We start from the raw sequence: 15,595 nt of genomic DNA on the forward strand, positions 1-15,595 counted from the left end.
ATATTTCAGGACAATATTCTCAATAAGTATTTATTTCTATATCCACTTAGCTTAGACGTTAACTTGAGCACATTAAGTTGACATGTTATGCCTCTATGTACACATTTATCGGCTCTAGCCTCTACTATGAAACCTGTTTTTTTTTGTGGGCAATGTAGACTTGTGCGAACCACCCCGCCCTTGCAGGTCATGCAGAACAGTAGCTGTGGAACTAGCTCTAAGGGTCTTTCTTATTCTTTTTGACAAGTTGCAGGTGTCTAAAATACCTGAGAGTTAGGGAATCCGGTCAATGAATCTATTCTAGATACCAAGGAAAATCTGCATCATAACAATTTGGCCTCTGTGAAAGATATTTAAGCACATGTAAAAGACAGTTGAAATAAGACTTATCATTTTTATCGATACCTTGTAATGGTACTTTTTGTACTTTTATATTCCACTGGCACAGTTAATCTTTCAGACCTTATCGCCACGGTGGCCTGATACTGATGTGGGTTTTCTTTGATTTAATTCATGTGTTCCATCAGGAAGTCTTATATGATTATTTTAGTCAATATTTGGATGAATGAAATCTAGTATGTTAGTATGATCAGGAGTACACTATGAGTTAGTAAGCAGTTTTTTTTTTTATCATAACTTGGAGATGAAGGTGTTTATGGCAAATTCTTTTATCAAATATCATCATAGATGCAATATTTTGTATTTTAATGTATATATACTATTAAATCATGATATTTGTGCATCTTGAAATAATGATAAAATACATGACTTTGCACATTTATTATAATATATTAACTTTATCTAACTATCTAACAGTTCAATTCAATAAAAATAGTACTTGTAGTAATAAGACATAAACAATATACAAAATTTAAATTAATCTTATAATTAATTGCTTAGAAGAAGCTTACTTGAGAAAAACACATTTTAAAATTATTGTCAAATGTTCAAAGTATACATCATGTGTACATTGCTTGTATACAAATAATTGCAACAAATGCTAATTTATCTCTTATCTTTATTTCCTAACCCTGAATATATATGAAACTATTGTTTAATTTGACTAATCCCTATCTATTGCCTTTACATTTATGTAATAGGTGCCCTAATTTAAAACTTAAAAGTGTAGTTTCCACACAGATCTTTCTAAGAGTGCCCCTTTTAAAAGCTGCAGGTAACATTACTTTTGCCTCTGTCTATTCAGTTGAATTCAATCATTAAAGTTTGATGCATAGTGCCAATACTGTCCAACAAGCATGCTCACAAATAAATGTATCATATGTATGTTGACATAATTTTTTTTTTTTCTCTTAATTTTATAACATGTAGAATGGGCCTGATAATGCATAGTACATGTACATTTTTTGGCATTTATCTGATTTATTTATGAATCATCACTGCATTGCAATTTAGGCAATTATATACACAAATGATATAAACAGGTTACTGGTATATCCAGAAATGTTTAGTATACTGCGAAAATTTGCAACAGGTTACACTGTGCATGTAGGTTTTGCAAATAAGAAAAGCTTGTATTTCATTAAATTTTGGACAATACATATGCAGCATTTCTTGAAATTCTAATTTATGATATTTGTTCAACAATCAGAATAATAATTGAACACAAGCATTTCTGAATTTACAATATTTGAATGGTATTTGCATGTTACTTTGTTCAGCATATACATGTATGTATATCATAAATGATGTTTAGATTCTGATATTACAACAAGTAGTAGCTATATATAGTAGTAAAAGTATACAGAATTCTGTTCATTTTATTTCTCATAATCCAACCTAAACATCTCTCTGTCTATGGGAAAAGCATCAATGAATTATGATCATTGATGATTTGTGATCTGAATAAGGGAAATTTACACAGAGTACTAACTAAAACATGATTGAGTTTTGGCCATGGTGAGTCCAACAGTGATACTCAGATAGGAAGAAACTTTATTGCTGTATAATTAAATAATTTATTATTTTAGACTCCAAAACATAACAGACCAACAAAATGTCATTTAATTAAAATTACTCTGAAACTTTTGATATAATATGGAGTTACATGATGTATATGTACATGCATGTAGTCACGGTTTAAACAATATTATAAAATCTGAATTTATGCCTCTTTAGACTCACAGTATTAATGAAAATGATTAGTCAAGGCTAATTTTCTTGAGTAAAGGACAGTCTCATGGACTCTGCGCCTTATTCAGACCTCTGCATGCAGGTAAATCTGATTATTCTCAAAGATTTTAGAATCTAAATTTACAGAAGTGATGTGTGAGCCATCAAGTTTGACATATTGGTTAATCATTGTTAATGGGTAGATTTCTGTTTTCTAAAAGTATCTTGTTTTTGATTTCTTTCAAATCTTATTTCTCGGTTGGTTCGAATTCAAATACAAAGAATTTCAAGGATTGTCGTGATTTTTTTTTATTTTCTTAGACATTAGAGAGTTAAATAAAAACATCCATATTTATTACAAATTTACTGTGAACTTAAGGGGGGTCTAAGTTTAAATTTTCTGATTTGAATTGAAATTTTCAAGTGTAAGACTGAAAAAAAGTAAGAAGGATTATATTTTTTTTAAATTTGTGAAATATTTAGATAAAATTCATATCTTAAAGCATGTTAGCACTGTTTATAGATACATTTTATGTTATTATAGAATGATTATGTTGTTAAATGATTTGTTCTGTTTGAATGTATCAATGCATGGTTTTAAGTGATTTTGTTAATTTTCAGATTTTAATTGCATGTAGCATGGAGTCATCAAAAGGTTCACCAGAAGCTGTTACAGAAGACAGGGGGTAAATAACTTTATGTATTTTATTTAAGAATTGAATGCTCTCTGTAAATTTATTGGGGTGTTAAAGTGTTGACCGAAGTACATTTTCCCGCGCTTCATTCTAAAAATGTGTGCACGGTCAACACTTTTACAACCCTATGAAGTTACAAAAAGAAGAATTCAATACTTATAATTACATCTTTTAGCTAGGACCATGAAAAAACAATTTACATCAAGTTTTTATTAGCTCACCTGGCCCGAAGGGCCAAGTGAGCTTTTCTCATCACTTGGCGTCCGGTGTCGTCGTCGTCGTTAACTTTTACAAAAATCTTCTCCTCAAAAACTACTGGGCCAAATTAAATTAAACTTGGACACAATCATCATTGGGGTATCTAGTTTAAAAAATGTGTGGCGTGACCCGGTCAACCAACCAAGATGGCTGCCATGGCTAAAAATAGAACATAAGGGTAAAATGCAGTTTTTGGCTTATAACTCAAAAACCAAACCAAAAATTGTTTATCAGGTCAAGATCTATTTGCTCTTAAATTTTCAGATGAATCAGACAACCCATTGTTGGGTTGCTGCCCCTGAATTGGTCATTTTAGGGAAATTTTGCTGTTTTTGGTTATTATCTTGAATATTATTATAGATAGAGATAAACTGTAAACAGCAATAATGTTCAGCAAAGTAAGATCTACAAATAAGTCAGCATGACCAAAATGGTCAGTTTTCCCCTTTAGGAGTTAATGCCCTTTATAGTAAATTTTTAACAATTTTCATGAAATTTGTAAATTTTAACTAACATTTTCCACTGAAACTACTGGGCCAAGTTCAATATAGATAGAAATTATTGTAAGCAGCAAGAATGTTCAGTAAAATAAGATTTACAAACAATTTACCATCACAAAAAACACAATTTTGTCATGAATCCATCTGCGTCCTTTGTTTAATATTCACATAGACCAAGGTGAGCGACACAGGCTCTTTAGAGCCTCTAGTTTAATTTACCTGTATACTTTATTATGGGACCTCGTGTCATCATGAATTATAAGTTTTATTGTGTAATGCAATTGCTTATGGAATAACATGTGATGTGCAGTTAGCCAATCAGAATATTGTATTATAATGAAACATACATCTTTATTTTAATGCAATTATTTAAGATCAGCACTACGACAACAGTCTTCATGCTGAACCACAGGCCAAGCTGCCCAGGCTTGTAAAATTTCTCTAGGGCCTGTAAAAATCATCTCTATCATGTCTATAGGCCAACAGAAGTTAATTATAAAATTAAAGTTTCGAGCCTGTAGATTTCAGAATGTTCATTGTGAAGACTTACAGCATGAAGAAAAATACCAAAGAATAATGAACAAATTGATAATCATATGATTGTTTTAATCAACTATCACAAAATCTGATATGATAAAGTAGTTGCAGCAACAGGTTTTGAATAAATCCTCTTTATTTGTTTGGAACAATCGTTATAAGAATCACTCACCTTTCTGGAGATTAAGGGATGAGAGGGCTAGATTTATTACCCATACCTAATTAGTTTGTTACAGTATGTCTATAAAAGCATGCAAAGAAAACCTTTTATCAACTTGTTTGTTTGGATGTTCGTAAACAACAGGTAGGTATTCTATTTGCTATATACTTGAATAACTGGACTTTGATTGGACAATATTACCATAGATCAGTGGTTGGTAAAGTTTTGAGGTTGAGTATTCTACTGACTATTACGCAAAGTACATGTACATTTTTTGTAAGTCAACAATATTTATATGTCGATAATCGATTGTTTTTATGAGGACTACACACTTCATGTTACACTTTTACCATGACAGCAGCAGTTCTGCTCAGGCAAGACGCAGGTTTCTGTGGTATCCTTTATGCAAATTCATTCCTTATAGCCCCACCTACTATAGGAGAGGGCATAATATTTTCTGGTCTGTGGTTCCGTTTGTTTATCCTTCTGGCCCGCTTCAGCTTAAAGTTTTGGTTGAAGTAATTTTTGATTAAGTTGTAGTCCGATCAACTAGAAACTTTGTGCACATGTTCCCTAAGATATGATCTTTTTTTATTTAAATGCCAAATTAAAATTTGATCGCAATTTCATAGTCCACTGAACATAGAAATGATAGTGCCCACTTCAGCTTAAATTAGATTTTTTACCCTGATATAGACAATAATAGTGCATTGACTTACCAAAACAAAATCAACGATATAAAACAGGGATATGCGAGACTATGCCTAGCTTTTCCCTATTTCGGGCCCAATCCTGATATCGTTGATATGTCAAGTCAATGCACTATTATTGTCTTTATACTGCAATCTAAAAGAGTACATTTTCAATTGTTATTATAAAGTGTGTATATATACACGATACATTTGTATATGTTATTATTTTAACTATTGGGGAAACTTCCCCCTTTTATAAAAGGCCTCACATCATGCAGGTGGAGAATTGTACAGCACAATGAAATGTACATCTACCTGTTGAAACCTGCAATCTATGATGAACAAGTTTGTTTGAGAATGAACTAAAATATCAACAATAAGCATAAAACATAATGATATATAGCTTGAAAACCAAAAATATTAACAAGTCAATGCAAGTGAAATATGTTTTTTTCTTCTTAAAATTGCAAAGTAATAAGTTTGATTCGTTGTATACATTAATATTGGAAACAAGAACCGGCTGAAAACATGTAGGTCGTTTGAATAATTAAATATAATTTTGGCAATTTCTATTTAAATATTCATGCGAAAAAGTGATATCAGGTCAGTGACTGTGTATGACACAAAAATGGTCAACGCATTTTGACGGCTCAAATAGAGCGAGTGCAGAATAAAACATGATATATTGAACATAGAAAATTATAGTGCGCGTGGGCCATCTGCAGAGGCGGATTTAAATGGTTTTTAAGGGGACACACTCCCCCTTTTCTGCGAAAAATTTGGTTGCTTATATAGGGAAACACTGATCATGATTGGATCATGCCCCCTTTTAGGCAGTCAGTGGGCCCCCAAGCTATTAGTCTGAAAGCATTAGAAATAGTTTGCCCTTTGTTTTTATTTGGAAATGTCATAGATACTTTTCAACTTGACTCTTTTTGATTTCTTATCATTGCTAATGTTAATTGAGTTATTTCCCATTAATTTGAATCTGTTATAATTAGTTACAAAATCCATGTCAAATCTTACAACATATTTTGAAAAAATCTTTTTCATGTATATTTCAATGTTTATTTATGTCTTGTCCATAGCAACATTTCCTCGTAGGATGAATGTTGTGTTTGCCCATGACAACAATTCATGTTAACAAATTACATGTATGTTGACAAATGCCCTTTGGTCGAAGTGATTATGGGATGTTTTGATGATGGGGTGTTATACAGTTTTATGCCTGTAAAGGAAGTGGACACAATGGTTATAATAATTGACCCTCTGACCTTGAATACATAAAGATATACATACAAAAGATTTATAGAATAAATTATTCAATGGATGACATCATTGATGTTTGGAATCAATATGATTCTTGTAGAAAATCAATACTCTTCTGTATATTCTTGTTTGGCTCCATATTGGTAGAGTCTATTTATAAAGTAGGGGAGTCGGGTACTTCATTTCAAGATAATTAATAAATTTTAATCATTAATGGTGATAATTTGATGATTAGTTGTCTTTTAAATTGACAAGTTATACATTATTTCATGTCTTTAAGTTGGCCTTAGTGTTATATTTGTCTTTTGACTAGGACTTGTTGATTCGAACAACGCATGAATCCCCAGATATCCAAAATCAATACAACATTCCAAATTTTCCTAGAATATCTTCTTATTATGGATGCTGTTTGTGTAAAAAAGTAGTAGGTCCTAAAATTACAAATGTCTACGGAAATTATTATGGCGACCGAGACTATGAAGGCATATAGAATGTAAGTGTTCCATTTTTTCATCATTTTTTACTTTTTACAAAGATTTAATCAGTTCTGTGTTTCATAATCATATTTATATATTTTGTCTCATTATGAAGATCATCTCCGAGAGTACAAGGGTACATTTGATTCGTACACCAGAGCAGAAAGTCGATACAATATATAATAATGAAGACTATTCAGTAAGGTACAACAAATGTAGATTAAAAATCTGCAACAGATGAAAATAAAACACGGATCAATAAATAAAACTTGTGGCGTCATCTTTTTATGGATGCCGATGTTGACTCATATTGTTGCTGTTAAAATCTCAGGTAAAAATTATATACCGACACTTTTTGTTAAATATTTACTTGATTGAGGTTTTTAATTGAGTGACTTTTTCGTCTATTTTTTTTCACCTGAGGTGTAAATGATGAGATGGTTAAAGGATAGATTTCAAGTAATTTACAAGGTATAAATGATGAAGTATTCTTGACGGGATTAAGAAACAGCTGTCTCCATATTGTTGTCACGGTCATGGTTTGTTGATTTTCACATGAACAGTAAAGGTGTTTAAATGGAATATATGTGGAAGAAAGTTATAAATAGTCTTTCTGAAATTGACTGAATACTTGTGTTACAAGACCAGAATAGTAAGATACTTTTGAGAAATATGCTTTTTTTTTAACGTTTTTTGCAAACCGTTTGCTGTGCAATAATTAATTATTGAGAGCATTGACCATTAGGTCTGAAAACTTGCAATTATTTTAAAATGATTGCTTGTTATATATTCTGAGCGTATAATAACGGTACCGTATTCAAAAGATCTTAATCTATCAGATGCTTAATTTTTTACTATTAAAGTATAAATTCTCCGTTCTCATTTGAAAAGTCATGGTAAATGTATGACCAATAATTAATTTCGCCTGCTTTGGGTAAATCAATTGTATCCCAAAACTTGACTTTTTTCACTTAAGTTGCTTTTGTGTGTATGTCAGCTGGTCCTAGTTTGCACTGATGAAAATGTCTGTTACCAAATGATAGACTGGGAATCAGTCTGAAAATTATGCAACACCTGTCACCATTGAGGACTTTTAGAAATATAAGTTGCACGGAAAAATGCTTTGAAAATTTGAGAATGTCTGTATGCTTTGGTTGTCAAGTTCATGTATGACCAATACAATAATTCTAATAAAATTATTAATTCAATATTTTTGGTAGATTTGCGGTCAACATTGCATTTACAATTATATATATTTGCAAAAATTTCATGAGGACATTGGATTTATCAAACTACATCTTAATATTCTTTTGAGTATAAATTACACTTTAGGTTTTTTTCGTGAGTGGGGAGGGAATGGTAGTTTAGTTTTTGAGGGTTTGATGACATTTTATAAAGGTCAAAGGACCGATATTACTGGTAATATTTTTGTGTGCAATTTTCATTGGAAAACTACATGTACATGAATTTATGTTAACCTGATAAAAGATACATGGCTCTTAAACTCAAGCACATAATGTGGATTTATTTATTTTCTTGGATATGCATTTCGTTTATTGAAGTAAATTTGGTTTTGATGGGGGACTTTATTTTGCCTTTTTTTTTTATCAAAGTTCTGTAAAAAAATTGATATATGAAATTAAGGACAACACAGTGATAATTGATCCACACCTATGTGCTTTGGTTTTCTTCTACCCTCCATATTTAGCAAGTTTTATCTTTTTGAGGTAAATTTATGTTGTTTTGTATAATATGTACACATGTAAGTTGAGTTGTAACATGTTTTGATGTACATTTGACAGAGTTGTGTAAAAATTCAAGTTCCAATTTATACCTTTAAGGCTTATAACAGATTGAAGGCAATGCTGGATTGAAATCAACAAAATCATTTTCAAAAATAACAAAATTATATAATTGCTTGCAAAGAATTGATGAAAAAATACAATTATCAAATGAAAGGGAGGAAAATGACAATATTCATTGATTGGACCATTAAACTTGTTTTATAGTTTGCATGTAATTAAGCTGGGACATTCTAATCAATACCTGAGTCAGGTGTGGAATGTTTGTCTACATTCCTCTACAAACTGTTCATTGATTGGTAGGTATAATCTATGATGGAGGAAAACTTGATGGTAGAAATTGGAAAATTGGACGATTATGACAATAGTCGAAATTCAGGGGTTTAATGTTGATTTGTATTTCGTATTGCATTTTTTTGAATGATAATGACATAAGTAGAAATTCAGGGGTTAAATGAAATTGAGAAAGGAAATAGGGAATGTGTCAAAGCGACAACAACCGGACCATAGAGCAGACAACATGTTGATTTGTATTTCAGTATTGTATTTTCGCACTGTGTTCTTGAAGTTTGTTTAACATGTTGATATAACATTTGTATAAGGTTGAATGATGCTGTATTTAGATAGAAGATAAATTGAAGCCATTTATTGATCAAGGATTTGTGCAGTTATACAAATCCTTGGTTTGATGATTGAGGAATTTATAATGATTTTTGCTGATGAAATTTTGAATATACTTTTCATCAAGGTTAACATTTTTTGTTTGTTAATTACAGCCATTTGAAAATTATAGAAATTATTGGTAATAGGTCAACTACACGAAATTATATGTTAATATCCATCTTGACAGAAATAATCATTTTGTTGACCTTATTTTAGTAGTTCATTGAATTTATGGATTCTGTCAGTTTCTTTAAAACTTTGACAAATATATGGAATCATAATAATATTAATTTATAGCTAGTGTCGTGAACAATTTATAACATTACAAGAATTTATAAATATAATATTATGCTGGGAGTGTATTCACGTTATTTGAGATATTATGTTTAATATAAAAGATAGAAATAGTTGGGTTACTGGGCTAAAAGTTTTCATGCATAACCTTCGAAATGGGCAGAAGAGCTACTATGTATGAAAAACAGGATAACTTTTAAAAAAAGTATGTTTATGGATGATAGATATTTTTTTTTATTATCTCCCCTTATTTACCAAAACAGTTCTGACAACTTTCAGGATGTATTTTATTGCTGTCTATAGTTTGATATATTCCTTATTTCTTGGATTTTGTATTTTATATAAATTTGCTTGCATACATGTTAACTTTATTCTTTCTGATCCATTTACAAGCAATTTAAATATTTCATTGAAAGTTTTCCATCTGGTAAAAGATGACATGAACTTTATGTTATTTGCCTACGTTTTTTCAAAGGTTGAAAATGAAATAAGAAATATTACAAAATATTGTAATGCATTTTGATTTTTGCAAAAGTTAAAATTTTGAAACTCTTCAATTTAGTGTACAATTTAAAAGAATGAAATGATGAACTTTTAAAGATATGAGAAAACTTGTAAGGCAGGTCTGATAATTTAAACTTTTATATATATCACAAGAACTAAAAATTTCTATGAGTATCACTATCTTAAACTAGATCTTTGATTATAAGGGTGTTTCATTTGAACTTATTTACAATGTAGATAACAAGTTGTAAAAATTAATCAAGGGTAGTTCTTAGTAATTCATGAAGGAGGAGATTGACTTATAAATCAGCCATGAGGATCTCATGTACTGTACCTACTTTTCGTAGGAAATAACAGAATAAAGTGACTACAACATCGAAGAACTTGGTTTACATTTGCTACTGTGGATTCCTTTATATTTATGGATAACTATTTTCATGGATTTAGGAAAACTTGCATTTTCATGGATATTTGAATTTGTGGTTTTACCTACATCTACATACAAAGCCTTTGTAAAATTTGTGATTCGTTAAACATTTGAATTCATAATTCACCCTCAAAACCCACAAAAAACAGTATCTTATGAATAATTATGAAACCACAGTGTAGAGTTTTGTGTAAAGAAAGTGTCAACAGTTTGTCTTTGAATTTTGCATTGAGTAAGATGTCGTTGTTTACAAAATCATAAGTTATCATATCATGTTTTCTACTTTCAGTAAGAAGATAGAAGAAATCGCCAAAATGACGACTGTCACACAAGAAGATATAACCTCTAATACAAAAACAATTATACAAGGTTTAGAAACTCTTAAAAATGAGCACCATCAGATTCTTAATGGATTACTTACCTCCATGAAATCTATAAAACGGGAAAATGGCGACACAAACCTTACTGAAGAAAAAACCAACCGGCTGAAAAAGTCTCTAGAAACAATAGAACTAGGACTTAGTGAAGCACAGGTTAGTGTCCATTTGATATTACTTGGTTATTTTACATGTAGTTATGAAAAGATGTGGGGTGTACCTCAATGAAACAGCAACCTGACAAAAACAAAAATTAAGTCAAAACACATGGCATTATGGTGAAAGCAATCTGAAGCTAAAGAAACTAGCTTTATCACTAAAGAAAATCCAGGAATTTTATCAAAGTTTAAAAAAAGTGCTTTAAAGAAAATTCAAGATACACATCGTTCAGTTGTATATAATAAAATAGGGTTTTTGACCATCTCCTTCTTACATTTAATCATTGTATGTTATAATTCTGATGGTTAGACATGTCTTATTTGCCCTCTATCTGTGTATACCATATTTTCCTCAACAGCTATTGGGTTTGTGCCTTTTACTGTCCTCTTTATAATTTTGATACCGAAAGACTCTATTGTCGTGGTTACGTGATACATTGTAGCTATAGGTTGAAAATTAAGGTTGTAAAGTAGAAAAACACTTGAAAAGGTTATTGGTAAAAAAGAAAAATATGATAGGTTGAAACATAACAATTATTGGTTTTTGAAACAAAAGAAGAATACAATCAAAATAATTGGATATATAGTATTGATCAGTTATTAACTCCTGACTATCATCTCTCGAGTTAATCAATGAGATTTTACTTTATACTTTCTTTTTATGGCCTTTAATCCTACATTAGGAAATTACAGCTATAAATTGAAGTATAATGTAGATTTTGTATTGTGAAATGAAATCAATCAGATTGTGTTGTAATAAGATCCTTTGATATTGAACAAGAAATTTTACTTTGTTGGTAACATGCAGAATGATACCTGATAAGAAATCTGTAGTCTTTACTATTAATCAACAAGCAAACTTTTTTCTGCCCTGAAAGTGAAAACAAATGAGGAATATATATGAGCTGCGTCTGCTAGAAATCGACTTTATGCAATGAATATAAATACATCATAAACATGTTTAACCCTGCCGCATGTTTACGCCTGTCCCAAGCCAGGAGCCTCTGGTCTTTGTTAGTCTTGTATTATTTTAATTTTAGTTTCTTGTGTACAATTTTGTAATTAGTATGGCATTCATTATCACTGAACTAGTATATATTTGTTATGGGGCCAGCCGAAGGACGCTCCGGGTGCGGGAATTTCTCGTTACATTGAAGACCTGTTGGTGACCTTCTGCTGTTGTTTTTTCTATGGTCGGGATGTTGTCTCTTTGATACATTCCCCATTTCCATTTTCAATTTTATCTGTTCAAAATATTTCAAGTTGAAAGGACCTTAATGGACAGTATTGTAACTGTTTGAAAATTGAGTAGAATTACGAACACTACAAAACAGACCAATATTTCATTTGGTATTTGAATGATCTCAAATCAATCATAGTCTTGTACATGTACATCCACTTGCATAAGGTCTACTTCCATCATTCAAGACTCAATTAACTGATTAATCTATATCAGCTTGTTTTTACTAGCACATTAATTTTCACAGTGCTCACAGCTTGTCTGTTTTTGTGATATATTTTGATTTTTTTATAAATTCCTTGTAAATTAGCGTATGTACAAACCGAAGTTTGACCAAACTTGGCAGAATAATCAGAAATGATGGCGGCCACAAAACAGCAGAAGCATTGTTCATTTATCATGAAGACATAATTGTATTTCTCTGTTAATTATGAAGCAGTTCATTCTTTTCTCAAATATCTGAAATAAATGCTTGTTTTGTTTTCAGGTGATGATGGCATTAGCCAACCATTTACAACATGTAGAGGCAGAAAAACAAAAGTTACGGGCACAAGTGAGAAGACTTTGTCAAGAAAACGCTTGGTTAAGAGACGAATTAGCGAATACACAACAAAAATTACAATTCAGTGAACAAAAAGTAGCGACATTAGAAGAAGAGAAAAAACATTTAGAATTCATGAATGAAATTAAAAAATATGATGGTAATGATCCACAAACACAGGTAAATTATGATTTATTTATTTATGGCTGTAAATATATATTGTGTATCACTTGGGCAGATTAGAAATAGAATGTGTTTTCAAAACAACATGACAAGCCCCACCCAATTAGGTCATTATTAAGATTTATGAACAAAATCAATACATTTATTAAGAAGATTCACTGATTTAATCTAAAAAAAATCTTTAACTAGTTTGGTATTTTAACTGATAAAAAAATTGGTTCACATTGATTTGTGCCAGTTCTGAGGGCTTTTACTTTCAGACATACATGTACCCTATAAATGTATTTCAAAGAGGGATACATACTAGTATTCAATTTTACTTTTATCCTACCACACATTTATTAGGAAATTTCATTGAAAACCAACAACTACCAGATTTTACTATGAATGGTGTCTAACACTTCCCCTCTTTGTAAGAACAATTCTGATAATTACTGGCATGCTTGGTGTATACCATATCCAACTCTTGTAGAAATGTAAATTATCATATACACTTGATTTATTTAATCTAATTCAGTAATTGAAAATTGTCAAAACAACAACACAAAGTCTATTTATAGCATAGCTTGTGCAGGACCTGTTGATTTTGTAACAGCAGACGACAATTTTATTAATTGTAAGCATCATGTAAAAGCAGCTACATGTATCAGAAATTCTTAATGGAATTGTTTTGTTTATGAGACTGGTTGAATAATTTATGAACTTTTACATAGACAACACAATTAGGAAAATTATATATATAAACTGGGGAAATAGATAAAGTATCAAAAGGAAGATTTTGAAGCTATATACAACATGTATCAGAACATTTAACACTTGATTTATTTATTTCATGGATACCAATTTTGATTCGTTCTGACATTGAGAAATAATTGTCTTTGGGTAAATATTTGTTGAAGGTTTTGCCAAAGTCTTTATGCAAGACTATAGAATATATTTGTAATTCATTTATTTAAATTTGACATTTACCTAGCATACCCTCAAAAGTCACAAAAATTGTATCCCTTTAGTAATATTGAAACTGGATCCATAGTAGGCTTTTTGGTCAGGTAATAAAGTAACTATTTATTTTAAACAGGACGTAGAGACTTTAATCAAACAAATGAAACAAACGCAGCAGGTATTGTCTCCCTTCCCTGAATCTCTTATCCTTTCAAAACCATTAATGAAAAATATTTAACACATGGCTTACAATGCCAAGATATGAGAAAAAGTATTGACTTAATGAATATTAATGCCATTCAAACTTAATGTCAATAAATTAAAAGAAGTTGTTACTTCATGCTTTGATATATTTTGAAATAAATATGGGAAATTTGATTCATATTTTATTTTTGAATGGCTTCATTCTAGAGGGGTAGTGGACATTTATGATGGTGAAAAATATATTAACAACAGGCAAATTTAAAATGCTACTAACACATGAAGTTTGAGGTTTTTTGTGCATGTCAGAAAAATAAAGAATTATTCTAATCAAGAGAAAAATAAAAAAAAAATATAATATTGTTGTTATTTTGGGTAAGATCCAAATTTTATTTTAATGTGAAAGTTTTGTTAAACTTGCAGTCTCTTGTTACTAATATTAATTGAATATAATGATTAAATAGTATAGTTTACAATTATATATCTATAGGTTGATTCTCTCAGTTCACTATTTGCTTTCCTATGAGCCTTTGATGATAATATGCTGTCACAAACTGAAATTGATTGTAAAATACTGTATTTTTTTCGAAAAAAAGTTTTAATGAAAATGACAAGTTGTATCTACATGAAGTTCTAAGTTTAATATGCATATTATTATTATTAAAGGGTCTAGTACCTTTGACCTTTGATAAATATACTTCACTCTCTGTCTCTTCTCCTCAATGCATAAATCCAACAAATAAGCCTTTATTGAAAATATGGCACAAGCCTCAAAGAGAACACTTCCCTTTATGATAAATAGCTAGGTACTGCACATCTGCCAATACAACAAAAAGTGAACATAATTGATTGACGTTTAAACTTGCAAATCATGTTGATACACACTAGATAAAATCATTTTGTTAACAAATCAGTTTTATTACTTTACTTCATGAACAGTCTGCCAGCCAATTTCGAAATGCTTACAGTTTTCAATGTCACCCATTTGCATTCTTTTTACAGACAATGACAGATGATATGGAATTTCTTTGTTGTTTACATATATTTGTTAACATTGCAGTCTGGTACTGAAGAAAAAGAACAGGACCAGTCTACCCAATCTTTAGATTTAGGTTTCCCTGATGATGATGAAGATGGTCCACAACCAGAAGGTATGAAATTCAACCAAAAAGATATAAAAAAAAACCAGTCTGGAAATTAGAGTAGGACCAACAGGACACGTCCTGTGACATTTTGTTGGTCCTGTTGATTTTTGTGAACTTGGGAATACATTCTTAAGAAAAAACTAATAGATCAGCAATTGTGGTCTGTTTATTCAAAACACCAATCAATGCATTACATCAATCCTACAGTTTAAAATTTATATTCTTACATTTTAAACTGCAGGTTTGTTTCAATGACAAAGGATTTTAAAAGCTCAATGCAAACAAAATGTGTATAAATCTGAACTATAAAAAAGAAAATATTGCATAAAAAAGGTAGTTTCTCATTTGTCCTGTCATACAAAAAATATTGAGCAAGAGTCAACTAATGATACAAAATGTCC

General features: G+C 30.5%; 1 protein-coding gene across 14 annotated transcripts in view; it reads left to right on the forward strand.

Annotated features, from left to right (window-relative positions):
• LOC134710227 (kinesin light chain-like) overlaps nucleotides 1-15,595 on the forward strand; it is a 38,170-nt gene that overhangs the window by 297 nt on the left and 22,278 nt on the right. For 5 of the 14 annotated variants that reach the window (XM_063570481.1, XM_063570487.1, XM_063570490.1 and 2 more), the window contains exons 1-5: nucleotides 6,599-6,734; nucleotides 10,697-10,940; nucleotides 12,670-12,903; nucleotides 13,985-14,026; nucleotides 15,110-15,200. In XM_063570481.1, the coding sequence (XP_063426551.1) occupies nucleotides 6,685-6,734; nucleotides 10,697-10,940; nucleotides 12,670-12,903; nucleotides 13,985-14,026; nucleotides 15,110-15,200 (661 nt within the window). In that variant the 5' untranslated portion in view covers nucleotides 6,599-6,684. Of the gene's footprint in view, nucleotides 1-2,751; nucleotides 2,817-6,596; nucleotides 6,735-10,696; nucleotides 10,941-12,669; nucleotides 12,904-13,984; nucleotides 14,027-15,109; nucleotides 15,201-15,595 lie in introns of those variants that run through there. The other 9 variants (XM_063570494.1, XM_063570484.1, XM_063570482.1 and 6 more) reach the window with 7 other exon arrangements.

The sequence above is a fragment of the Mytilus trossulus genome, chromosome 3 (genome assembly GCF_036588685.1).
Source record: "Mytilus trossulus isolate FHL-02 chromosome 3, PNRI_Mtr1.1.1.hap1, whole genome shotgun sequence".
In the NCBI taxonomy this organism is placed as follows: domain Eukaryota; kingdom Metazoa; phylum Mollusca; class Bivalvia; order Mytilida; family Mytilidae; genus Mytilus; species Mytilus trossulus.